This window comes from Aulonocara stuartgranti (assembly GCF_965226115.1).
Source record: "Aulonocara stuartgranti genome assembly, chromosome: 3".
Lineage (NCBI taxonomy): Eukaryota > Metazoa > Chordata > Actinopteri > Cichliformes > Cichlidae > Aulonocara > Aulonocara stuartgranti.
In genome coordinates this window covers 45,016,600-45,044,337 of record NC_138941.1, presented here as the reverse complement: position 1 = coordinate 45,044,337, position 27,738 = coordinate 45,016,600, and the positions used below count along the sequence as shown (strand labels likewise).

Below are 27,738 nucleotides of genomic sequence, written 5' to 3'. Positions count from 1 at the left end.
CAAGTTGTGTTTTAATAAAGAAGTGTCAAAAAAGAACACAAATAAGATGAAAGAGTACGATATTTCAGTACCTTGGTGCTCTGAATCCTGCCGTTTTAACCTCTTTTCCTCTGGGGCATACTCTGTCCTCCACTTTTCCTTCATCCTTTTCATCCATGGATTTTTGGTTTGACAAACTCTTCTTTTTAGACCCAGTGTTTGTAATTTCACCACTTTTTGAAACAGCAGCGAATGGTCTCTGTGGTGCATCTGATGTTGGGGTATTAGCCTCACTGTCTCCGCTCAGTGGTTTATCAGCATCCTCAAAAACAGAGTCCGAATGTGATCCATGATCAGAGTGGCCCTCTACAACGTGTCCATCTTTGTGGTTTGTTAACTCATGGATTTCACCTGTGTCCAAGCTGTTGTTGCTCTTGGATTCTTTACTTTTGTGGTCATCTTTACATAGCTGTGTGTGACCATTGCTATCTCTCTCCTTGCCCACTCCAGGTCTCCTTTCCTTGAATGGGCCATCAAAACAAAGGCGGCGGCTTTCCAGGCCTTCAGAGTCTCTGTTTGTTTTATCTCCTTCATCAGAGTCATGGACTGAGGAGGAGAAAGACCTCCTCCCTCGGCCAGGCTCGGCAACTCCTGGCACAGGCAGTGGCGGTAATGCTTCACCCTTGGCAGCCACAGCGTCTCCTTTGATGCCAAGAATAGCCCGAAAGCTTCCTGACCTTTCCGTTCGCCCATATCCCCATGCTTTTCCTCTGCGAACCTTGATAGCCTTTCCTCTCCTGCAAAGAGGTAGAGTCTTGGTCTTACAGATTCCATGCATCTCTTGGTACCGCTGCCTTGGATCGACTCCTCCATCAGGACCCCCCCTGGGTTCCAAAAGCTCGACATAATCCCCATCGAGCTGAGGTTGTCTCGATGTCCGCCCAAGGCCGTCTTCACTGCGCCTTCGTCGAGGAAGCACACAGTCAGAGTCCAAGCCATCCGGTTGCAAATCCTCATCTTCTTCTTCATCCCAGGACCAGGAGTCTAATTCCCCAGAGGATGAGCCACCCCAGCCTCCGAGGCTGCTACCCCCCTCGCTAGGCAGACGGTTGGACATTAGGCCCAACTCTTCAGAGGGGTCGTGGATAAATTTTGGGTAGACTACCTCCTTCCATGGAAGTCTAACCACACCATCGCATGTACTGACCAGACAGGTGTCAAGTCCTCCTCCAACTTTGTAAAGAAGAGAAAGGAATGCATTTATGAAGAAAAAGTACAGGGTAATTTAAAAAATAAGAAAACACCAACATCAGCTTGACTTGACTAAAATGAGCTTTGTTACATTTCTTTAGCTCTGCTGTTACGTTCTCCCCATCTGCCATCATCACCCTTATATACATAGCCCCCGTCTTTCTGTCCTTCCACCTGGTAAAAAATATGATTCTTCAAGCAACCCACCTGTATTACCCAATCTTCAGTTCCCCAATGATCTTTTCTAACGGTCAGATAAGAGGAATCTGTTCCTTACCTTCTCTCTTGTGACCTCGCTCTTTGTTGATGATGTGAAGCCACTCAGTGGTGAACACAAGGGGATGCTGTGACTCGGGCACCAAGATTTCCTGAACAGTCCGTCCCCCAGGAGCCAGGCATTTTAGTGCCAGCCTTGGGCAACGTGTAGAGAAGGGAACCACCTGTAGGTAGAAGTCATTACTGCGCAGAAGCCTCCAGTCCAAAGTGGAAAGTTGGACAACCACTTTTTCGCCCAGGCAGAGAGGCCAGCCAGAGTGAAGGAACAAGCAACCCAGGTACTGAGACTGACACAAGAAAACAAAGAGAGAGTGTTAAATGTACGAACAGAAAATTAAACCTTCATTCAGATAATGTTAGATTTTGCTGAACAAGTCATCTTTCTGAACCCCTTCTGACTGTGTGATGCACTGACCTCCTTTTAGAACCATTAGAGTCCCCTCAGTGTGCACAATTGTGCTCTCCCATTCACCCACACCCACACTGGTGTCCGCCTGCATGGTTGTATCTGGCTTAGTTATTTAAATGAGCAGAAATTCTAGAACTGATACCACACGAGTCAACGGTTTTCACAAGCTGAACTGGCCAAAAGCCAGTGCCACATACAAATGTCAGACATGACGTGTGTCCTAAGTGTAAAACTGCTTAGTTAGCAGAGAGTCAATGAGTCAGACAGAAACTTGCAGATGACCAGCTCCTCGCAACAGGCAGCCACTACTAAAACAGTTGGAAAACACATCAGGTGGCTCTGTAAGAACGACAGAATCAATTTCAATCAGTCCTAAATACAGAAAACCCTCCAGTGAATAGTAAAAGAATTTAACTGCAAATTCTGTGATTTCGGGCACAGCAGTGTGGGCCTCTTGTGGGACCCTCTGCACGATTAATCAACTGATCTATTTAGGTAATACACCTTAATCCAAGCACTATTCCCACCTTAATCAGTGGTGTGTCCAATCTATATCCCCTTTCTTAAAGCCTTGAAGCCTAAAACTCATCCAGAGCCTCTCTCTGCTGTTCCCAGTCACGTCTAATCGACTGACACAGGGCTGCTCGCTCCTCTCTCTGTGCCCTCCAGACTCACGAGACGTGATCAAATTAAATTCCTTCCTCAGCCTCTCCTCCATCTCCCCTTATTCTACCTCTGTCCTTTATTCAATTTCTTCCTCTTAAGCCTCCCTTCTGTCTCATTTCGTGCCTGTTCTGTCACTGTGGCAAGCTTTGGGGAAGCAAGTATCTGATATCTGTCAGGGTGAATATTAGCATTAAAAAGCATGTGCAGCTTTTCCTCTCTTAAAAAGTTTGCCTATTTCGAGCCAGTCCACAATCTGTAACTCTCTGTGTCCTCTGGCCCACCCCCTCCTTCTCCCTCAATATGCCCCAGTGTTTGCTCCTTCTTCCCCACCTCCCATTACTCAAAAATTCCTCAATCAGTCTGCTATTGCCTGCTAAACTCCAGCATCGTCTCTGTTTTCGCACAGGCACAGTGAATGGGAGTCATGTTCATTCTCTCCTTCGACTCCCACCGCTTCTCTGTTACTCACTCTTTCTCTCGCAGCAAGTAACACACTCACATATGGAAGGCATTATTGTCATGACTCACAGTCTAACTCCCATCCCAGGCAGCTCCACTCAGCGACAATGAAAACATAGTTTGCTCACAAACGCTGTACGGGGGTGTGTATATGTGTGTGTATAAGTCTAGGAAAACTGTGGAGGGAAATATGAGAACGTTCTTAGCTACCAATCTTGCACTAAACACTGCGACTTGTTTACCTTTGCGTGTCTCAGAAAGTTCAATATAAAGAATGCTGTTCAATTAAACATCAGGGATTCGAGTTAAATAGACATCGCGCCTTATTTCTTTGTCTCGGTTTGGCTAAGTGTGGCAGAAACAGCAAGAGAGTGACACAAAGTGGAAGTTGCATGTTTGCACAAGGTTTGGACAGTGTATCCTGTATCATATTATTTATATGCGTTTGTGTTTATGTATGTGGGATCCTAAAGACATCACAACATAAACTATTTATTTACACAAGACTGCACTGCATGTCATTCACTCCTGGAGCTTCCGAGGCAGGAAAACCACCTCATTTGTTTGCGAATCTCAAATGTCACCAGAGACTTTCACAAATTTTACCGAGCAGCTAAAGTTTAGGGGCAGACTCGAGCCTCCATAACGTAGTGAACAACTGGTATTGGGTTACGTGTATCAAACTCTACATGTTTTAAGTTCTGGAGTCTTCCTGTCACCAGCTACAGAGACACTACAGGACCCCCGGCATAAAACTTGGACTTGACTGTTGAGAATACAACCCCAGTTTATATTGGAAACCACAGACTTTTAAGCCAGAATCTGTAGAAACCCCAAATAATAAAAAACAATCAGACAGGTTTTCCACTGTTCTGAAATGATTTAGTGAGAAATGTTAAAGACTAGACTGAGGCTTAATTTGTGCTGCATTCTGCCAACAAGATCAATACCAGCAGTTCTTTGTCTCCATCAAACTGCAAATAAATTTAGTCTTATTGGTTCCTTTAGTCGTTTGCTGTCTTTTAAAGTACTTTTTAATAACTTGTCTGTCAATTTTAAATGAATGTTAAAATTGACTTAGCTTAATTTGACCTTTATAACTTGGACTTTACTAAACTTCATGTTGAAATGAAATCAAGACAGTAAGCATCTCCTCATGCATCTGTGGCTAAAACTTCCACGGATGCCACACAGTTACAGTGCTGATAACAGAAGAGATCAAATAATTTGGTTTCTTATCATGGGTATGCTACATAATTGTAAATAGAAGTTATTGACTTACATTTATTTATCTGCACTTTAGAACTTCTGTTTAAGAGATTTGGCGATGTCGCATCTTTTACTCACCTAACAGGTTTGGGTTTATTCTGCATAGCTGAATTTGACAAGGCATTGCTCAGATTATGAACTACGGCTTGACTGCCTTAAATTGTCAGTTCCAATAAGTAAGTTACCTGAGAAATGACCCAAGGACCATTTTAAAGGAATCAAGAAGCTAGCTGGTAAATTTCTCAGACTATACTTCTTGTGTGTGATGGCTGATTCTGTTTCTAAGTATTCAGCTTTGTGTGTGTTCCATTCAAACAGTGTTTGCAGTTTAGAACTCACACAGGCATGCTGCTGGAGTTTGTGCAGGAGGTGCTTTGCAGGTACGAAGTAGTCCAGGAGATAGCGAAGACTGTCGTGTTGATAGGTCGACTCCAGGACTGAGAAGACCTGGACAATGGATGCAAGACTCGGTAAAAACACTTTGGAGTGAATAGAAAATTAAGCTATTCTCTGAATATCAGATTCTTAGGCACTAAACAGCATTTACTTTAGCAACATTTTTTTTGTGTGCGTGTGTGTATTTTTTGTCTATCAGTGGATTTGTAGAGGGTTTAATTTCCCCTTGAGTGGAAGAATTTGCTCAACCCAGACAGCATATGATCAGTAGTTAAAGCAAGCAAATCACCAAGGCTGTTTAATTTGATCCCTCTTGTTGTATCAAACAGCTTTTTCCATGGCAAGAAAGAAAACTGATTGGAAGCTATGTGACAACTTGGAAAAAAAAACAATTACAAAGTAAGTAGAGTAACTCTCAATGGTTCAAGCCGTTGCTAAAAAATCTGTTTGTATCCAGAATTTTAAGGAAACAAAGCACCGAAAGCTAAATTAATGCTAGATATAGTTAGGGGTGCTATAATCTAAGAATATTTGGTTATAACTGACTAGATTTGCTTGTGTTATCGAAAAGTCAAGGTGTTCTTGTTGTAGGGTTTCAAATAGGGTTTCTGGTAGAGCAAAGATATGGATAACATGTGCTTAATGGCAATACTGGAGTAGCAGCATTGAATAAATCACAAGCTTGTGTTTTCAGTTAAACTCAGGTTTAAGGTTTAACTTCGCACTTGGTTAGGTTTGGAAACTGCAAACCTCGTTGGATAGTTAGTTAAGATTTTTTTGTTAGATTTAGGCATCAAAGTCTCTTCTGTAAGACTTGAACACCAAAGACTATTTGGTTAGGTTTAGGTACTAAATACTTCTTGGTTAGACTTCTTGGATAGATTTAGGAACTAAAACCTTCTCTGTGAAGTTTAGGTAACAAAGACTACTTGGTCCAATTTGAAAAAAGAAAAAAAGAAATATCTAAGCTGGTTACTAAAAATACTAAAAACTAAAAATTTGAAAACTAGATGGAAAGTCTGTGCTATCCATACAAACCCAACTGCAAAAACAACTCAAAATTTGGCAAATTTCATTTTATTCCTAGAATATATAAAAACATTTTAAATGTTTAAAATGAGCAAAACATATTAGCTCATTTTGAATTCGATTACAGCAACACGTCTCAAAAAAGCTGGGACACCGCCATGTGTACCACAATGTAAACCGAGCTGCTGGAATCGTGGGAGAGGAACATTGTCCTATACTTGTCTACTGGAGGATTCTAGCTGCTCAACAATCCTCGGGTTTCTTTGTTGTGTTTTTCATTTCATGATGCTCCAAATGTTTTCAGTTGGTGAAACGTCTGGACTGCAGGCAAGGCTCTTCAGTACCCTTGTACTACAATGGCACACTATCTTTATAGATGCAGTTTGCTGCGCTATGCAAGGCCATCCCTGAAAAAGAAGTAGTCCGGATAGGAGCATGTGTTGTTCTGAAACCTGTACACAAAGGCTTTTTTCCCCGCTAATACTGACTATAGACATTTCTGTGCATTTACAGAAGCTGTCTGTTTTGTAATTACATGACAGTACAGGCAATGGCCTACACATTTTACACTGTTATTTCCTACAATTTAAGAAACAGATGTCTTTCATTTACTACAACAGCATGTGGACAGAGATAAACTGTTGAAACTGCACTTCTTTTACTTGTATTAAGAAGAAGAATATGTAGTTAAACCCGATTAAACTTCTTTTGCTGGCAAAAGGGAACGCGTTTGACATCCCTGCCATAGAAGATGGCAGCCTTTCTGGATCATGTTCACATATGGCTTCTTCTTTTGATAAAAGCGCTTTAACGTACATTTGCAGACGGTGATTTCCATGACAGGCCAGAAGATGACAGCCATTCAATATGGATTTTTTATATTCTGATTCTCTAAAAGGCTCTTTTTATATCCAATCGTGTGACTGACCAGTAGGTAATCAACCTAATTAGTTGTAAATGTTCTGCCAGCTGTTTCTTTTCAGAACCAATTACTTTTACTTTTTGTTGACCCTGTCTCTGTGACCCTTTTTGAGGTGCTGCTGCAATCAAATTCAAAATGATGTCATATTTTCATGAAATAGTAAAATTTCTGTGTTCTACTGTGAATAAAATAAAGCTTTAGGAGGTCATAGCATTCTGTTTTTATTTACGTTTTACACAGCCAACATTTTCAGAATTGGGTTTGTACATCACACTGTCTTTGTCTACACAACCCTTGTATATTTCCCTGAAGACGTGCACTGGGATGAAGTTGTGCGCACTAGTGAAATCTACCTGGGAGAGGAGGGGTGGGGCTGTGCTCTCAAAAGGAGGATAAAGCGATGAGAGCGCCCCCTGCACGCAGTCCTCCATTGCCTCTGAACCCTGCGAGAGATAAAGAAAGGGTTAAAAAAGGGGTTTAATTCATCACCGGACACTGAATCAACTGTAATATCCGTTTGTGTTGAACAGCCGGCTCGTGTCTGTTTTTGCTGACGCCCACACGTACACATAAATATACACACATGGTCGGCTCTGAGCTTCCTGCTGTACGGCCTCCAGAGTGTCAAGCATTTCCTCCGAGGCCCAGTAAATGTAGAAACCCCCCAAAACAAAGGTGACTTCACTTCAGTGTGTTAACTCCCTAATACTTAGCTGCACACACACACACATCATAGCACCGGGCAGGTCAGTGAGTTGGAGCATGGAGCACATAACACACTTGGTGTTTATTTTTGTTGGCATGGTAACCTGTAAACCGCCCCCCTCTCCAACTTCTCTTTTTCGCTCTCTACTTTAACATTTCCTCACTGATCCTCCAGCAGCTTCTCTTTCTATTTTATTAAATTTTTTACATCATCTCTATTTTTTTAACCCAACTTTCTTTCTTTCACCTCCCGCCGATTCTCTGAATGTCATCTGACAACAATTACATTGAGATTCTCTGCAACAGCCTGCATAGCGTGTTGAATATCTGCAAAAACCAAAGCAATAGACAGAAAGCAATAAGTTAAAAAAAAGGCTGAGGAGGGGAGAACAGAGTGTGTGGAAAAAAGTGGAGAACGAGAGAGAGAGCCAGGAATGAATGAGCTGGTGGTGTTGTGGGGGCTTTTATGGAAGAAGACCTAGGTTGAACTGTATTTCAGTATTATTTTTTGGGCTTGTTTTTGTGTGCAGAGGAGAGCTGAGGTTTAGCCACAAAGGAGGACAGAATGAGTCGTACAAGAAGGATACCATTTGAAATGTACCTCTTACACAACTTTTTGACTGAAATGCTCTCACAAAATGAAGCAATCAGTTTAAGAAAGATTAAAATATAAAGTCATATCTTATTTGCAACTGTTTTTGATCCAGATCTTGGGAAAAATAGTTGTGCTATTAACTAAAAGCAACAAGGAAAAGAAATGGTGTGGAAAGCGATTACTGTATCCTGCTTTTCAAATGCTGAAAATGAAAAACAAAGTGCATGTGAGATGGTCACAACAAGTCAACAGTATAACTGGGTGGAGTGCTGTTCTGCTGAGGTTATTCAGGGCTGCTCTGGACAGATGTTCGGTTCTGTTTCCTAACTAGTCTTTTGGCTAGAAAGATCATTTCAGTCTGTTTAGTTGAACCCCTGTACAGAGTGGGTGAAAAACTCGACTCTGAAAACCAGAGAGAAGTCAGACACAGACTGCATACGAACATGGCTGTAGTCACCGCGATGTCATGCATGTTGGTGTTTTGAAACTGGATATGACAATCGAGGGGTACACGTGACTGTTAAAATTAGGAATGCTGCAAGTTTATATAATAGCGTGTGGTACTTTGGGCTGCTCCTACTCCATTTCCCTGGGGGTCGCCACAGCGGATGGATAGCATGTTTGACTTGGCACAGATTTTGCACCAGATGCCCTTCCTGACACAATCTTCCCATATAAATGGGCTTGGGACCAGCACTAGGAGTACACCAACTCGTGACTCCCTCAGTTTGTGTCTCCTAATGGTCTCAAACCAAGGAACAAATGTTAACCACTACACCACGGAGCCCTGTCAGCTGGGAGGTACACCCATCCTCAATTGTACAATTGAACAATATAATGTTCACTTTATAAAATGAACATTTATTGCTGTAAAAAGACTTAGAATTGGCACAGAAGCCCCCCCACCGTAGGGTCTTCACCTATGGACCGGTCTTTAAGATGTCGCGGATAAATACAACAAAATAAAATGATACGACCAAGACAAAAACTGTGGCATTTGGTAAATATAATGATCAACGTGAATTCTCTGTGAAATTGTGTAACTTTATTAGCAGCGCCCTCCTGAAATGCGCCAACAACACTGAGAGTAACATCTTCCTCTCTGCCCCTTAATGCTCTCTGGTCGCTATAGTAATGCATAAATATTTCTTTTAAAATAACACACAACTACAACACGGGAAAAGACACAGGGAAACAGAGTTAACGATAAAAGAAAAAAGAAACCCTGAAAACCATAAATTTTACACCCGAGCCTCAACTCTCGTGGTCCGGTACCAAACGATGGATTGGTACCGGGCCGTTGCTTGGCGGTTGGGGGCCGCTGATATAAAGCACCTTGAGGTGACTGCAGTTGTGATTCTGCACAATTTAAGTAAAAAGGAGTTAAAAATGGGGGGGAAAAGTAAAAAGTGCTGTTTTGCTGTAGATGTATTTATAGTGAAACCTCTTTATGCAACCAGAGGCCAGTAGAAAAAAGAAAAGCAGGTTTAAGGCACAGCTGTGCTGGCTTTACTTTTTCAAAACACAGCTTAGATTTCCATGGGCAGAGCGCTCAGAGGACATGTTTGTTCACTGGTTTTCTTTGAATGAAGCCACTAAATCACCAACAGACTGTCATTTTATTATTTAGTTTCCAGAAAAGAAAATCTTAGTAGACTCAAGTGATATTTTCAGTCTTATTTGACTCAAAAAATGGAAAAGTGTCAGGTTATTAGAATTTCAAACTTTTTAGGCAAGTTAATGCAAGTCAAATAGTCTGTTTTATTACCTTAAACAACACTGAAGAATACACTGAATATTGGGTGTAATTAAATGCATTTAGACATGTAGACAAGGTTCGGGATGGCCTGCTTAAGCTCAAACCAAATGTAAGAATAGTGGCTTTAAATGTGGTCTGAGTATTTCAGAAACTGGACAATTTTCCCACACAACCATGTCTCTGGTTTACAGAGAATGATTTGAAAAAAGAGAAAATATCCAGTGTGCAGCAGTTCTCTGGTTGAAGAATACCTTATTAATGCCAGAGGTCAGAGGGGAATAGCCTGGCAGATAGGAATGCAACAGTAACTCAAATAACTATTTGTTTCAACAAAGTATGCGGAAGAGCATCTCTGAACACAGTAACAGAAGACCACGCCGGGTGCCATTTCTATCAGCAAAGAACAAGAAACTGAAGCTACAGATCACACAAGCTCACCAAAAATGGTCTGACGAGGCTACACATGCTACTTCAACATTCAGGTGGTAGGCACAGTGGTGTATAATAGTGTGTGGCACATTTTGGGCCACTTTGAAACAACATTTAAAAGTAGTGCTGTCATCGTTAAAATGATGTTAACGCCATAACCGTATTAACGTGGCAAATCTCCGAGTTACCGCAGATCACCACACTAACATGTTGACGCCATGCAGCCGCACGCACGGGGTGATCTGCGGTAACTCGGAGATTTGCCACGTTAATACGGTTATGGCGTAAACATCCTTTTAACGGGATTAATGATGACAGCACTATTTAAAAGCCACATCGTGCATCGCCGTTCATGACCTCAGTGGACCCATCTTCTGACGGCTGCTTCCAGCAGAATTACACAGCGTGTCACAAACCTCAAATCTTCTCGAACAGGTTTCTTGAGCTTGTTGATGTGACCACTTTACCTGCACTTTTTCAATGTTAAAATAAATAAATTATAAAAAAATTATTTATTAATTGCAAAAAACACGGTACGACCAATTGTGTGCAGGATTTGTGCTGCCAAAACTGTCTTTGTTTAACACAGGGTGTGTATTCGTTTATTCACGATGGTCAACTGTGGACTGTACTATTTTACAGAGCATGCTATAGTAGGTGTAACAGTAGTAAAAAAAAATAAAGGCTCAGACAGCCTTCTGGCTCACTGACAGAACATATTGAGTCTAGTAAAAGCACAGCAGGTGGTTCTGAGGATTGCAAGGCAACCCAGCAGTAACTTCCTCTTAACTGAAGCCCTTTTCAAACATCCCCACTAGACAATTCAACAAAACACTAAATTAAAGCAAAAACTAAAAGATGTCAGCTGAAAATCTTGAATGTTTTAATTCTTTTTTGTGTGCTTCCTGTAAGACACAAACATTTCAGTATCATTAGACTCACTGTAAATATTAGCCAGTAAGTGTGCTTAGTCTTTTCTTTGCAAAGCTTTTGTGCTTTGAAGACTCTAAAAGACGCAAATAGGAACAACTTAGCTATTTCAGTCCATCTGGTGCAATAGTGGCCTTTGGGGGACTTCTGCCAGATGAATCATTCACAGTGTGCATGCACCACTCATACTCTTTATTTAAATGTTGCTAAAAAAAAAAAAAGACATATGAGCATCATATTACCTATTTGGGCATTAACTGATATTTAGTGGACAACGTGAATTCACTAGCTGACTTTGTGGCCGACTAGCTAGCCTACAATAATATTTAGTTTGAATGTGCCATGTGCAATTGTATACCACCAGCAACTTTTTTATTTATTTATTTATTTTTTTAAACAGGCTTGAATCTCTTTGTGTTCACAGGCCTGTGCAGACAGCCTTCAACAGGATATACCACTGTTAACATCCACAGAATGGAATTTCTGTCTGGAAGCACAATTATTAAAAATGCACAGTGGAAATGATGTCTAACAGAGGCAGGAAAAGAGCAGCGCTGCTTTTCCACTAAACTGAAAAAGTCCTCGTTAAAAAAAAAAATCAATACTGCTTATTTTCCAGTAGAATCACTGAAATGATGAGTGTTTCTGGGTAAAAGGTGAACTATCTTCTTTTTAACTTTAACTCTTTTGGTACACACAAAGCAAAGCAACAAGGATACATTCGGTAAATCTGATTTGTTGCTGGAATCCAAGACAGTAGAAGACATTCATGTTAAACCTGCTGCCTCTGCTTTGAGGGACTTTAGCTATAATCCAATTACTCTTCAATTGGACAGACACTGACCTTGAAATACAGGTCTTATTTTATAAAATGCTACGTTTTCAACAAATGCAGTCAACTTGCTGATAACTGTCCCCATGGCAAGTTATTACCAAACAAAGGAAACCAAAAATTGATGGAAAACAGAAAATGAAAATAGCTTTCATTTCAGAAGAGCATGAATGGTCGTGCATATATTCGAACATGTACTGTATGTGCAGAAGGATTTTTGTGAGTCAGTTTTTTTAGGCTATATCGAATAATGACTGCACTGTAAAGCCTGATGAATGCTATATATCCACCAATACTTGTGTTCATAAAGCACTACACTCACCAGCCATTTGGTACATGTTGCCAGTAGTGGGTTGGATCGTTTCCGCCTTCCTCTGAAGCCACATCTTTGTGGCAAACATTCCCCAGAGTATCCCAGAAAATATCCCCCACACTATTACCCCATGACATTGTGTGAATTTTAGAATTAGTTTCCTTTTTGTAGCTAATTTAAGTGATAACTAATGCGGTCTACTGCTGCTGTTCAGAGATGCTCTTCTGCATGCTGCATTTTTAACAAGCGGGTATTTGAGTTACTGTTGCTTTTCTATCAGCCTGGCTATTCTCCACTGACCTCTGGCATCAACAAGTCCATTTCACCCAAAGAACTGCCCTCAGTGGATATTTTCTCTTTTTGGACCATCCTGTGTAAACCCCAGAGAGGGTTGTGTGGAAATCTGCAGTTTCTGAAATACTCAGACCAAGTCACTTTCAAAGTCATTTAAACCACCTTTCTTCGTCATTCTGATACTTGGATTCAGTAGATTGTCATGCTCATGTCTCCAAAATGCTGCCATTTGATTGGCTGATCCAAGTTAACGAGCAGTTGAACAGCTGTACCTAATAAAGTGGCTGTGGAAATAGGAAATAGGAAATATGTAAGAGTACTAAAAAAAACTGAGGTTTGATAAATTACGAATGGCAATGTAGCGTATGCAGATGGGGGAAAAAGCACTACAAAAATGGTCGTGACCAGTCAGTGAATTTCTCTTTTTTTGTCAAAAACCAGCTTGTTTTGTGTTATTTCAAAATGCTTTCACTTGATGAACAGCAACCAGAAACACAAATACCCCGTCTTCTAACTACAACTTACAAAATGATGGGTGACATATTGCTCACTTTGTTTTGGTATTTTAGAGTCTGACATGGTTGAGTCATCTATAAAATCGTGTGCTTTTTCAAGGCAGGACAGTCTGTTTAGTGTGCATCTGTATCCTCATGTTTGTACGGTAAAAAGTGGACACTGTGCGAAATTGGGGTCTGTCATTCTTGAGTCAGACTTCCTGTCTTTCTCTCCCGTACGGCAACTTGTCTTCCACCGATGACTGGCAAAGAGAGAACAATGGAGATATGCAGGAAGGGGTGTAGAAAAACGAGTGAGAACTCAAAAAAATAAGCCTGAGAGAGAAAAATAAGAGCCTGAGAAGTGGTTTCGGAGGTTATGACTGAGCGAGTTGAGAAACAGACTGAAAGAGAGACATTGAGAAGACCAGACAGATTTGCAGTGAGTGGGGGTTCAGACAGAAAGTGAGGGAAAAAAAGAGAACAAAAAAAGGAGGCTGACCAGTGGGAGAGATCGATGGCAAACAAGAGCAGCAGCAACCATGATAGAAACCAGATGTACATGAAGGACAGAGAAAGAGAGGAAGACGATAGAACAGGGAGGGGGCTTCGGTGAATGGAGGAGAGATAGAAAGTGACATGATTAGGAAGAAAACAGGAGAAAGATGCTGACAGGGAAAGAATGAGGAAAAAGAAAAAGTGAAGCGAAGCCAGCAAGGGAAAAAAGGCAGACAGACAAAAGGAGGATGAAGGGGGAAAGGGGGGAGGCCCAACATTGATTTGCTTTCTTAAATAAGCCTGTACAGCCAGATCTGATCTGACCTACTGTAGGTCAATCGGTTTCCAGGGATTTCTTATGGTTTGTTCTAGACTATTTAAGTGCTGAAGGAGTGTGGGCTGTTCTGAATTCATTAACTGCAACATAAAAAAATCACAAATATAAATGATTAGAATGGGAGTTTCATACATTTTTTTAAAATCATTAGACTTCCAGGAATGTAGAGAATCCCAGAGTTAACAGCTTATGAGCATAGTAATACTCCTGTGGAAAAAACCCTGCTTTTCATGCCTCTCCTCATTTTTGTATATGTTTGAGAAGTCTGCGCAGATGTCTGCTGAGCGAGGGGCAGGGGTTAGCACAAAGTTTGTTGAACTATGACTCTAGCCATCTCTGCAGGCACATGGGGTCACAGCTGACCAGTCTTTGAACTGAAAGATGGACAGAAAACTAATTGGCTGTCTTTTGTTTCTGAATTAACAAATTATATTTCACAAATTAGCCAACATTTCAGGGATATACGCATGTATCAGTCAAACAAATGTCCATCCATTTTCTGCTGCTTATCTGGGTTCGAGCCACTGGGCAGCAGTATGAGCAGATAAGCCCAGACTTCCATCACTCTAGCCATCTCTTCTAGGTCATCCAGGCGGACACCCAGTCCTTCCAAAACCCGTCGAGACACATTTTCCAGTGAGTCCTGGGTCTGCCCCAGGACCTGCCCTGGTAGGAATCGCTGGAATACCTTACCTAGGAGGCATACAGGTGTCCTGATCAGATGCCTGAAGGAAGGAAATTTTGAAGGAAACTAATTTCCGCTTGTATCTGTGATCCCATTCTGTCAGTCACTATCCAGAGCCTGTGACTTTAGGTGACAGTAGGAACAAAGCCTGGCTGGTAAACTTTCATGCTCAGCTCTTTCTTCACCAGGGTCTCCCATGACAAAGTGGAGGGGCCAGACAAGAAAGACTCAGACAACCCTATCACTTCACTATATCTCTAATAACTAAGAGATCTTAATGATCTAATCAATTACAGATCTAATAAACTAGAGATCTAGCGAACCCTTGCGGGGCAGGGTTACTGGGCCCTCACCCTGTGGTAGAGCATCAGGGGAGAGTATTTGGTGGCTTCGCTTTATCCGTAAGAAGCAACATTGATCCATCCCTCTGTGCACCCACCATCCACTGGAGGGCTGTAGGGGTTCGGCTCTTTGGGGATTGGCCTAATTTGTGAATGATTGTAGGCTCTGCCATTTGAACTACAGCCACCCAAAAGCAAATGCATTGATATCAACAATGACTATCATCATTTAAAAATCACATGCTAAATGATTCATAGCTGCATGGACTGTGAATTTTCTCGAGCATAGTCATTTACTCTGAACAAGTTCAGCACTGTTGTTAAGGTGGAAGCAGCACAGCAGTGCCAGCAGAGTGGGAGTGGTAAATACTATGTTGTCTAATGGTGAATGCTCTACACATAAGGGATCAGAATAATGCCACCTTGAAATGAAACCGAAATGGGGGGTTTTTCGGTTTCATTTTGTCACACAGTGGAAATTTGTATTTATCTTGTATATTGTTTTTATTCTGATTTTTAGTGTTTATTTATGAGTGTTTTATTTGCATGGTTTTTAGTGTTTTATGTGACATGGTTTTTATCCACTGTGGACTGGCTGCACATGGGACAAATTAGCTGATAGGGACCACCTGCTGAGGCAGGGGTGTGTCCAGAGGTGGCCTATCAGGACCATTGTTCTGGCCCCTATTTGTTATGTTGCAGGACACCGACGCGAGGGGAGCTGTGGCGGTGGTCGCATCATGGATTCGGGTGCAGAACGCAAGCCGGGCTGGGAAGTGATGGGCCAGCGGAAGGACAAGAAGATGGGTGGCTCTTTCTTGTCTGCTGAAGACAGGGCTGGCGTGGACTCTGCTCTAAAGGAGGAATTCCTGGCCTGCTGATGGACCCATACTGAACATGTGGCCTAATTATAGCAGGGGGGGTTTTAGTGAATGTAGAAAATGGTAGTTTTATGGGTTTTAGAATTGTTTTTAGTAGAGAGCAAACATTTTATTATGTACATTTTAAGGGTGTTTTTATTTGTGCTCCCTGGCCTAGTAATAAACTGTTTCTGATCAGACCTGCTCCCTCTCTGTGCCCGTGGTATCTGACTCGCTTGCTCCCCCTTGTATTTTAAAGAATCTTTCTTTTTAGCGTGACATTCTGGCGCGACCGCTTTAGTGTCCGCAGCGCGTTACAATTTCAAGGTGGCATCATTCTGATCCCATATACACAAGGGTCCTTTTTTACCCAGTGCAACAGAATGGCAGCTCACCAGCTTAACTGCCCCTCCACTGATGTACAAACAGTGCTTTGTTATCATTTATTAACACTTAGTATAAGAGTGAAAATGAAAGGATGTCAAATGATTTGGCAACTACTTTGTTTTAAATTCAGACTAAGAGCAAAATTAGATTAAAAAATGTGACACAAACTCTTATTAAGTTAAAAATAGCTAGCTAGATATTATAGTAACAGCAATTTTCTGTTATTGGGAAAGTCTATAAATATATCGGCACTATTCTAATCCTTGGTAAACTGTGATGTCAGCCATGAACACTTTGGGGGATAATAAATGTTCAAAAAAAGAAACCTGTTAACATAAACACCCGTTTACCTCTTTTTTTTTTTCTTTCCACGTCCACATCAAAAATGCAAATCTGAGTTTCATTAGCAGCTAAACACCATTTGGTTACCACCTAGTTAACATTTTGTCTGCCATTTGGTGCAGAAAGCATGCAGTGGGTTTTATTGGAGCATTCTGGTGTGGCTCTGGGTCCAAAAACAGAAACAGTGAGCTGGACGTTTCTAAAATGCTCACTACAAGAAAACTGCAGACTTTTTAAGCCTTCTGCTCTATGTTCTTTGGTCTAATATTAATACATATTTAAGCAAAAGACCACAATTTTTATCATTTATATTATCGCGGAAAAAGCTAGATTGGTGATTATGAAGTTGGATAAAATGTCCAATAAAAATGGCCCAAACAGCAAGCTGCTGAGCTGAAAAGTAGCCATCCTCGGTCTGTATGCACTCTACGTGTCAGAAACTCTGAACAATCACAGGAAACTTTGTTTGCTGTGATTGACAACATGATTCTGTCCTGTCTGGCTCTTTCTAGTGCAGTTATCTCCACTGAACTGGCACTGCAAGCATGTTTAAACAAACACAGAAAATGGTTTGCTATAGCTTTCATAATACTGTACATATTTTTCTTTTTTTCCTTTTTTTTGATGGATTGCCTTGCCAAACTCAAGGACTGGTACATCCCATTAGTTTCAAAATCAGAGATTTCTGGGCAGAGGGAATGGAATTTTCACAAGGGAGCCCTGCTGTATGTGTTTGAGTGTGTGTCACTTTGTGTTTGCTGATTTATGTTAGCGCCTATGTACACGTGTTTGTTAGCAGCCTTGTTTGCCCCTGAATGGGAATGCACCCTCATTGTCCACCTTGTTAGGTATTCAACTGTTGGTCAGCGTAAATATTTTTAATCAGCCAAGCAAATGGTAGAAACTGACTTTGACAAGATGGAGTTTTAAAGTTTAGACTGAGCATCAGAATTGGGGAGAAAGGTGATTTAAGTATTTGAATGTTGATGTCAGACAGGCTGGTCAGAGTATTTTAGAAACTGCTGATGTACTGTTATTTTCCCACACAGCCTCTACAGAGAACAGTCTGAAAAAGAGAAAATATCCAGTCAGTTCTCTGGGTGAAAATGTTTATGTCAGAAGTCAGATGAAAATGGCCAGAATTCTTCAAACTGTAACAGTAACTCAAATAACTACTCATTACAACCACAGTATGCAGAAGAGCATCTCTTCAGCAGCAGAAGATTACGCCAGAAGCTACACCATGTCGAAAAGCTCAAAGCATCTCAAACTGGTTTCATGAACATGAAAGTAAGTTCACTGTACTCAAATGGACTCCAGTCAGACACACACAGTCAGACAGATCGCAATCCAGTAGAGCATCTTTGCGATGTGGTGGAATGGCAGCCACATCATGGAAGTGCAGCCAGCAAATCTGCAGCAACCATGTGATGCCGTCATGTCAACACGGACCAAACTCTGTAAGGAATGTTTCCAGCAACTTGTTGCACCAATTTAGAATTAAGGCAATTCTGGAAGCAAAAACGGCTCCAACCCAGTGCTACAAAGATGCAGCTGATAGAGTATCCAGTGAGTGTCCATGCGCAATCACGTTTTTGGTGGGCTGTTTGTTACATAAACTCTTATGAGCACAGTACTGTGGGAAAAGTTTGATTTCTCTCCACGTAACGCTTTACTGTGACTCTGTGTTTTCGTGTGTACATCTGTTACTGTTTTCCATTCTAAACTGTCCCAACTGGGGATCGAGGAGAACAAAACTGCACAGCACATGTTCGTCCTTCCCCGAGGTCCATGCCATCCCTTGTTCCTCCTTTCTCTGCTCCCTCCCCCTTTTCCCCTCTCTCCAGCTTTTTCTCCCAGGTCCAGTGTGGAAAATGCAGCATCACTGAAACCACCACCGCTGCTCTCCAAGTCTCCTAAAAAGAAAAAAAAAAGTAACCCTACCCTTCTCTTTTATTCTCTTCCTTCCCTGCACAGCTCTCCCTTTTTTTCTGCTCTCTCTCTTCCTCTCCCTGCCAAACTGCTCCACCCAACTCGCAGAAGTTGAAATACAGTCACAGACTTTCTTTGTTAACTTGGCATCCTCTTGATTTAACTTCTCATCAGACACATTTGCATGTGTTTGCCATCTCCCAGTCTGTCTGTCTCTGTATGTCACTGATCAGACCATAAGTGGGAGGAGATGGTTAGTCAAACTCCCAAGAGATGCAACAGAGGACTCTTTTCACTTTAGAGGCAGTCCCTTACTCCCTCCGCAAGTCGGCCACAAAAATCACCAACGTCACACATTTTAAATCGTATCATTATGATTTAGAGCCATTGGGATCTAAGCTGAGCGTTGTAACTGCTGACTAAACATCTTCTCAAATCAAGAGCAAGCCTTTGTCAGAGATGAATGAGGGATCCTTCTTCTTGTTCAGTTTAAAATGCACATGTGTGATCATCTATGCACTAGTCATGCATTCAAGAAGTAAAACAAGATCATTTATATCCATGGGCATAAAAGTTACACAAAAACATTGTGACAATGACGACTGGTCAATACCAGTAAAGATTTCTACACACAAAAACAAAAAACAAAACAGGGGACTTACCATGACTTCAGTCAGGAATTCCTACGTAGTCTTCGGGTCCTTTCCTGAATTCATTTCCTCTGCGCATTCTCCGCAAAACTTTCTCTTTGTCTCAGTTACAATAATCAAGCTGCAACTCCTTTACTTTATAGGTTCGTGTCCCCTTCAAAGCTCGCCTTCTGTAAGATTTCGGCACTTGAGGAGCAGCTCTCCTCCCCTCTCTTTCCCTTCCACTTCCACACTGTCTCGCTGTATTTCCCAGCCTGGGAATGTCCGAGCTGCACTGCTTCCCCCACCCCTCCTCTCTCCTGCCCGGCAGTCCCACGCACCCCACACCTCCCTCTCCTCTTCCTCCTCTCACCTAACAAGAGAACTACAGTCCCTCTCTCTCCTCTCAAACTTTCCATTTCCCCCAGTGGTAACTTAAATGAATGCACAATGAAAAACCGTTACCCCACCCAGCCACCAGCCACTAGAAACCTCTGATGTTTTATTGTGAGCTTCTATTCTAAGGGCAGATAAGCTAAGTGAGTCTGTGTGCAATCAAATGTAATCTCATGGAAAAGTGTGGGCTTCTCATCGAAAACACTCAGATATTAAATGGAAGCGTACGCACATGTTCAGTGCATCACTGAGGGGAGAAATCCCACCCAGCTGCCCTCCCCTTGACACATAAGCAAATGCCAGTGCAATTTGATAAGTGAGTCAACAAATAATGAAAATTCCCAGGTAGCACACTGGCAGCTGAACCAGTGGGCTCAGTTTAGGGCCCATCCTATGTACAGTTCAAACTTTTAGGGGGGCTCAGCTCCCAGTCAATGTAGGTGTTTCACATTTGCAAACCTCAATTCATTTGGATAAACTTTACAATGCTACCTTCAGAAGCAAACTAATTTGTCAGATGGCCTATTGCAATGTCCAAGAATAATTCAGAGTGAATAATCAGGGATTTCAATACAATCCACCCGTTTTAAGGTGGAGCCTTTAATTATCAAACCCGAGGCAAAGGCTCAGAAGTTAAAGAAGTATTTGTGGAAAAGTGGATACGATGAGAAACATGCACAACATTATTTCAGTCTCTTAACCACAAACCCCATGATATACAACAGCATTATTCAAGTACTGACACTGGAAAATCTCCCTGCCACTTCACAGACTTGCACACGAAGTAAAGTGGCAATAGAGTTGTTTTTAAATGAATAAAAAACCCTCCGTCTATGCACACTCAGCACAGAGCATCATGTAGCACATTTTCACGAGTGGAGAATACATTTGTAGCTCCTCTTCCTCTGTCTCTTCCTCACATCCCCCGTGAGCAGTGCTTTAAGTGGCCCAAAAGAGGTGCCGGTACTCTATTTTTTTTCCGCCTCCCCTGAGGTAACAACAACTATATTGAATGGGTTTTATATACAACAGTCAACAGACAACCTTATACAAAATAATAAATCATTTTATTAGTTTGTGGATTTGCTTGAGCTAGAAAGAGCTACTGAACATAAATAAAATGTGCAAAAAGGTATTGAAATTTTTTTTTTAACAAAATGTACACAAAATAAATTATAAACTAATTTGTATTTTGCTCTCTCTCTTGAGTCCCTGCTGGTATCAGCAGCAGCACTTGTAAAGTGTACCTGCAGAGCTTGGTAGTTCTCCCATACTGCTTTCACTGTTCTCTCACTTGAAGCAACCCAACGCACTGATAAAACACGGCCTATCACAAGGAGACGTTGTCCAACATTGTGAGCACTCTCGGTTAACTCCCTTTGGTTTTTTGGTGATGCGAGAGGGAGTAAAGCTGATCTAAGAATATTTTAAAGTGGTTGATTCCTCCTACCTCCTTCAAAACATCACAAACTGCCAGTTCCAGTCTGTGATTGGAACAATGCCAGACAAACAGGTAAGGGAATTTGGAACAAAGCTGCGCAGCAACTCCTGCTTTCCTCCCAAGCATCACTGAGGCTCCATCACAAGCAAATGCCAACAAATGTTCCTGTAGGTAGTGAGGGTCAAAGCCATTATTATGAAGACATCCTAACAGTGCTTCAGTGATGTCCTTTGCTGTGGTCCCCTGCAGCTCAATCAGTTCAAAAAATATTGTGTCTGGATTTTCAGTGGAAATAGCTGACCGCAGGCACACGACAAGCACAGACTTTCCACTTATTGTAGTGGATTCATCAATGAGCACACACAATTTTCTTTCATTCATCACTATGTCATTGACTACCTTCTTTTTCATTTCAGCTGCAATGTGATCCAGTATATTTGCACATGAGTTATTAGAGTGCAAAACTCTGCCCATCTTGACACCATTTAAGACTTGCAACTGGACATCTATTGGCATGTCTGTAAAGGGACGCCCATGCTTGCCAATCTTATAAGCTGTTCTAAACACATTGAAGTTGAAGCGTAGTCAGCCTTTCTCATATCTTCAATGTGTTTTTGCATTGTATTTTGTGTTGCCTTCTCTTTTATTTCAACTGCTTTCTTGTGATAAGTTGAGTCTCTGTGCTCTTTTATTTTCTTTCGTAGTGAGTTTTGTTGTGCAGCCTTGTCCCTTCCAAAAGACGAGATTAAGCACCCACTCCACTCCTGCGACACTCTCTGCCCTTGCTGCATGTCCACGCGAGCACAAACTTGACTACACACACTACAACCCAACTTTTGATTTCTGCTGATCAGCCACTTGTAATTTGTGGAGAAATACCGGACTTGTGCTTGGGACCAACATTCTGGCCACTCATGCTCGCTAACGCGGCTGTTGTCATCGGTAGAAATGGTGTCATTCTCGTCCTCGTCGTCGCAAAAAGTGCCGTCGTCCGCGGCTGCGGCACTAGTGCAGCTTTCATTAGCTTGCGTCTGACCTGCAGCGATATCATTCTGGCTCGGTGGGGTGTCAGCCAGCGAGTCCTCTGATTCTGACCTTGTTCTTTTACTACTCAGAGTCTGAAGCCAGGAGAGCATATTAAGTGTTCATTGTTTTTGTATTTTAACCGAGCAGCTGTTTGCGCGTTTTACACACCCTCTCCGGACCACGTTGAGTTGTTGACATGACAACGGCAAAAGCGACGCATGCGCTTTTCACTTGTAAAACACATTGGTGTATGGGTAATGTAGTCTCTGCTCTCGGAGGGACGAATTAGGAAGCGTGCTTGTGAAGGGCGCTCTGAAAAGCGGCAGCGCAGCCAAACGATTATAACAGATGTGCAAATGAGAGTACCGGTACGCTAAAAGCACGTTCTGGGCGCATGGAGAGGTGGCGGTACTCTCAAGAGCTATATTTAGAAGTGGCGGTACTGAGTACCGGCGCGTACCGGCCCACTTAAAGCACTGCCCGTGAGGCCTTGTTTGTTGTTGGTACTTCTGTTCAGCTAACATGTCGTTAATTTCAGACACTTTGCAGCATCTATTTTTTAGTCTTTATTCTTTTCTCTCAGCTTTCTACCTCCAGCTTTTCACTACTTCCACCTAACTTTTTCTACAAGCTGAGAAGGTGTGGGAGGAACCGGTTTGCATTAAGAGATTTGATTGGGCAATCCAGTGTCAGTAATGAAAATGAACCAATAGGCTGTTGTACAGCCGGTGCACATTGGCCCACAGGGAAAGGCCCTGTATGGCAGATAAGCAGCCCTGCTGTAGACCAAACATTACCCACGTGGGCCCAGCCTACAGTACTTTGATAACCGAATAAGAGTTTAATTCAAATCATGCTGCATCTAAATTTAAAGTTCTCCCTAATACGAATCTCTCTATATAAACTTCTTGACTCAGAGTCATCCAGAACAAATAATGCTGGATATATAAACCACTATAGACCTGCCGGTGATTAATTAAGCCTATAAATCATAATGGGGGTTATTTTTCCCCCGAAGTTTATTCACTTTGAGGATGAGCAGAATGAGCTAAATTAAAAGTCAGCTTTGTTTAAGGTTTGGATCACATTTTAGCTTTGAGATGACTCACAGTTTCTCATATGTTTTTACTGGATCTTTTCACTGAAAAAAGCACCGCACTGGTGGTTTTACTGTGCTTAATTTAACCGTAAGGGTTTGTGTTATGGATCGAGGAGGAACGATCCCAACCACTGCATCAGCGCCCCCCTGTGTTGTGTGTATGATATTGCAATTATGGAAAACCAGACAACGATGAGGAGCAAAGCGACACTGTACTGCCAAAGTATTCTCTCATGTGCCTTCACATGCACATGAACTTGAGTGACATCCCATTTTTAATCCATATTGTTTAATGTGAACATTTAATATTTGCAGCTAAAACAGCACCAACTCTTCTGGAGAGGCTTTCCACCAGGTTACAAGTGTGTTTATGGGAATTTTAGATCATTCGAGCACGTTTGTGAGGTCAGACATGGATGTCGGAATGAAAAGTCCTGGCTGTGCTCTGACTAATCCCAAAGTTTGTTTCTTTTTTTCTTTTTTTAAGGCTTTCAAGTGTTCCACACCAAACTCACTCATCCATGTCTTTATGGACCGTTTCTTGCCCACTGCTGTGCAGTCATGTTGGAACAGCAGGGAGCCATCCTCAAACTGTTCTCACAAAGTTGGCTGGATGAAATTGTCCAAAATTGTCTTGGGATGCTGAATCATTAAGAGTTCCTTTCAAACTAAAGGGCCGAGCCCAACTCCTTAAAAACAACCCCAAACGTTGGTGACCTCTGTGTTCTATGCCTCAGCAACTGCTGACTCCGCTCTGTGATTTTACGTGTCCTACCACTTCATGGCTGAGTTGCTGTTGTTCCCAGTTGCTTCCTCATTGTTATAATACCAATAACAGCTGACTGTGGAATAATTAGTAGCAAGAAAATTTCACATCTGAGCTTCTAAGAGCGATGCCGTTCTTTCACAGACGTTTGTAGAAACAGTCTGCATTTTGTACACCTGTGACCATTAAAGCAATTGGAACACCTGAATTCAATAATTTAGTAATTCTTCAAACTAAAACTAAACTGAAATCTAAAACTTGATGTGAAAAAACTTGTTAGCTTATGAAAATAAATATAAATGAAACTAGACATTAAAAAGAGAAAAGAAAAACTAACTGGACTAGAAAACTAAAATAAAAACAGTGAGGAGATATTTTTAGTCTTTTTAATAACACACGTAATTGTGTTATGTGTGCAGGCCAGAAAGACTTTAATGATCTAGAGATGAAATAATATTAATACTAATTATAATACTAATAACGATAATGATAATGATAACAATAGTAGCAATAATATAATGCACTACAAATTAGAGGAGTGTCATTTCAAAGGAGTGACTGAGCTTACACCTGGCAGAGACACCAGGCAAGCAGGACAGGCAGAACCAGTTCAGGCCATTTTCAAACGTTGGGTGTGTTCGTCGTCACTCAGTTTATGTTACACACTTGTCAACACATATTACTCACCTGTTCCTTTTAAGCTACATGGCTGTGCCACACCTAAAGTAATGCTAGATACAATTGAAAGAATTTGACCTTTTGATTTGCGTTTACATTTCTTTCTATGTGCAACTGTTTCAAAGCATGCCCTTTAGAACTGGATCATATAAAACAACAACAGCAGAAATATTTAGACCATGACATTTTGCCTTATTCTGCCTCTGTGCATCACTACAAAAACATTTCAGAACAGACAGTTGGGATGTAACTGACCTGCACGCTTTCAGTTCAAATTCAACAAAAATCCTGATTTAACTGTTTGGGAATCACAGCCAGATTCCATTTGGTGCAGAAACATCCTACAGAACCTTCCACGGAATAATTTACATCATTACAGCAATGAAAGGCATCAAATTAAAACCTTGTTTAGTCTTAAAAACATGCATTTCAGTATACACAATACACACAATAATTCATTGAAAACCACTCGCTTCCTCTTAGGGATCCTAGGACGGAGCAAAATATATAAACACAATGCTTATCATAGCCTATGAAGTTTAACCTGTTGTACTCAAGGAGTTATTTATCATCTATGGGATGAGTTGTGTTTGCAACTTAAAGCATGTATTAACTTTGTCATTACACTAACTTACACTAACTTTGTCATTGGTAGATGTATATTTTTTAGCTAAGAGGACAAAAAAATCTATTTATTCATGAAGGACATAGCAGTACACAGAAAATCCTGGTTTTCCCCCAGGATATAAATGCAGCACGAGTTTGTGGATGTGTGGTTTGAAAGTCTCAAACGTCGCTCATACCACAGTGAAGAAAAAACCACCAGCACAGTGCAATTTAAGCATTTAACATAAGATAGCCTTTTATTTCACTATTTACAAAGACTTTATAATGTAGAACTCAGTTCGTCATAGGGTGAAGAGGAGACAAGCAGAGGGCCGAGGTGGCATCCGGCTGGAGGTTAAGATCCGATCCAATCCCCGCACAACAACTTCTTTAAACAAGTCAATAAGCCCTCTTCACCTGTCTCAAGAGCCAACACACACACACACACACACACACACACACACACACACACACACACACACACACACACACACACGCACACATGCACGCACGCACCAAATGTGCACCAGGAATTAACTGTAATTAACCACATTTTTAAAAAAGCTAAGCCAATAGCCACACCCACGTCTGGTTACTGTCATATCTGCTGAATCAGGACTTTATTTAGAGTCTGTTTGACAAAGTGAAGCAGGCTAAAGTAGAACATCATGACACAATCTAAAGAAACAGGTGAAAAACAAAGTTATTGACAGATATCAGTCTCAAAACGGTTACAAAACCTTTCTCAAATTGTGGGACTGTTTAAACCACAGTGAGCGCTTTTATCCACAAACAAAGAAAACCTGGAACAGTGGTGAAGCTTCCCAGGAATGACCGAACTACCAAATGAGTCATCCAGGAGGTCACAAAAGACCCCAGAACCACATCTAAAAAATTGCAGGCCTCACTTGCCTCGGTTTAGGTCAAAGTTCATGATTCAACAATAAGAACGAGACTCGACAAAAATGCTGTCTATAGGAGAGCTCAGGGACAAAACCACAGCTGAGCCAGAAAAACACAAAGGCTCGTCTCACATTTGACAAAAAACATCTTAATGAAGCGCTTGGATTTTGGATAAAGTTCTGTGGACTGATGAGACATGGAATGATTGCTCTTGTCAGATTACCTAGCCCGAATACTACAGAAACTGCTGATCTACTGATTTTCCACAGAAAAATCTCAAAGGTTTACAGAGAATAGTCGGAAAAAGATCAAATATCCAGTGAACATCAGTTCTTTAATGAGAATGCCTGGTTGATGTGCTACTTTGAGCTGACAGGAAGGCAACAGGAACTCAAATAACCATTTTTTTGGGTTTGGTTTTATAACAAATGTATGCAGAAGAGCATCTCTGAACCACTAACATGTCAAAACTTTGAAGCAGATTGACTACAGCAGCAGAAGACCGCAGTGAGCGCTGCTCCTGTCAGCTATGAGAAAACCATTACTTACAATGACGTCAGTCAGGAATTCCTACAAAATCTTCCTCTCCTTTCCTGGATTTGCTGCCTCTACACAATCTCCACAAAATTTTCTCGACCTACATCTAATCAAGCTGCAAATCCTTTATTTATTTAGTAAGATTTCAGCGCTCCTCTCTTCCACACTCTCCTGCTGGATTTCTTAGCCTGGAAACGTCTGAGCTGAACATTTTCCCTCCTCTGCCCAGCAGCCCCCCCCCCCCCCCCCCCCCCCTTCTCACCTAACAAAAACACCAGAGTCCCCTCACAAACTTTCCCCCAAGTGCTGTGAGGTTCTTTAACCTCAGTGGCAGATGCACTAACAGAAAATTGTTGTGAATACTCCCTTAAATATTAACTGCAGCAATGCCTGCACATGTTCGGTGCACTACAGACATGATTCATGTCGTATGCCATGTAACAGACCTGTAGGAGAAAAATAAGATAATGATTTATAAGCCTATAAATCATGCTAACATTAATTAAAGAGTTTTACTGTAACGTTTTGTAAGTATATTCAGTCAGAATGGGGTAAATCAAAAGTCAGCCTTGCCTAAAGTTTTGGATCACTTTTTAGTTTTGAGATGACTCACAGTTTCTTATATTTTTTATTGGTTCATTTCACTGAAAATAGCACCGCAATAGTGGCTTTGCAGCTGCTAAATTTAACTTTAAGTTTTGATGTTTAAAACCGAGTGAGGAGAAACGCTTTGATCTGAAACACTACAACAGCGCCCCCCATGTGCTTGCAATTATTATAATACAAAGGATGGAAGGCAGACGATGCCAAGGAGCGGGGTTACTAAAACTAGCTGTGAACCCTCCCCCCAGACACAGACACAAAAAACCCCAAACTTAAAAACATTAAAAACATCTCTGGCTGCATCAGCGCCAGAGATGCTGGCAGGATCAGCACAGGGCTGGATCATCACTGGCCAGAATCTATCCTCCCATAGACTCTTCTATGGGACTCTTCTGCCATATTATTGCTCTATATAAACAGTTTAGACATTAAATAAGAATTAATTTAACAGCAGAAATAAAACAATGCACAGTTTGATACACAAGTATAGTTTCAAATGAGTGACTCAGCCTGCACCAGACACAGACACGAGACAAGAAGGACAAGTTAGACCAGGTGAATCATTACTCAACTTTACACTGATTCAACCTGTCCTAATTTTTTGGGTGTATCTGTCCCTACTTGGTTTATATTAGAACTTGTCAACGTGCTTCAGTTAACACATT

The 27,738-nt window shown here is 41.4% G+C and overlaps 1 protein-coding gene and 1 long non-coding RNA gene across 4 annotated transcripts in view; one reads left to right on the top strand and one right to left on the bottom strand.

Moving 5' to 3' along the window:
* Nucleotides 1–19,362, bottom strand: part of arhgef40 (Rho guanine nucleotide exchange factor (GEF) 40) — a 49,322-nt gene extending 29,960 nt beyond the window's left edge. For 2 of the 3 annotated variants that reach the window (XM_082528063.1, XM_082528064.1), the window contains exons 1-5: nucleotides 19,052–19,362; nucleotides 7,010–7,099; nucleotides 4,649–4,756; nucleotides 1,508–1,793; nucleotides 72–1,212 (exon numbers count right to left, since the gene is read on the bottom strand). In XM_082528063.1, the coding sequence (XP_082384189.1) occupies nucleotides 72–1,212; nucleotides 1,508–1,793; nucleotides 4,649–4,756; nucleotides 7,010–7,099; nucleotides 19,052–19,054 (1,628 nt within the window). In that variant the 5' untranslated portion in view covers nucleotides 19,055–19,362. The remainder of the gene's footprint in view (nucleotides 1–71; nucleotides 1,213–1,507; nucleotides 1,794–4,648; nucleotides 4,757–7,009; nucleotides 7,100–19,051) is intronic. The other variant, XM_082528062.1, reaches the window with a different exon arrangement.
* Nucleotides 1–27,738, top strand: part of LOC309703992 — a 444,269-nt gene that overhangs the window by 338,859 nt on the left and 77,672 nt on the right. The gene's annotated exons all lie outside the window — the stretch shown is intronic.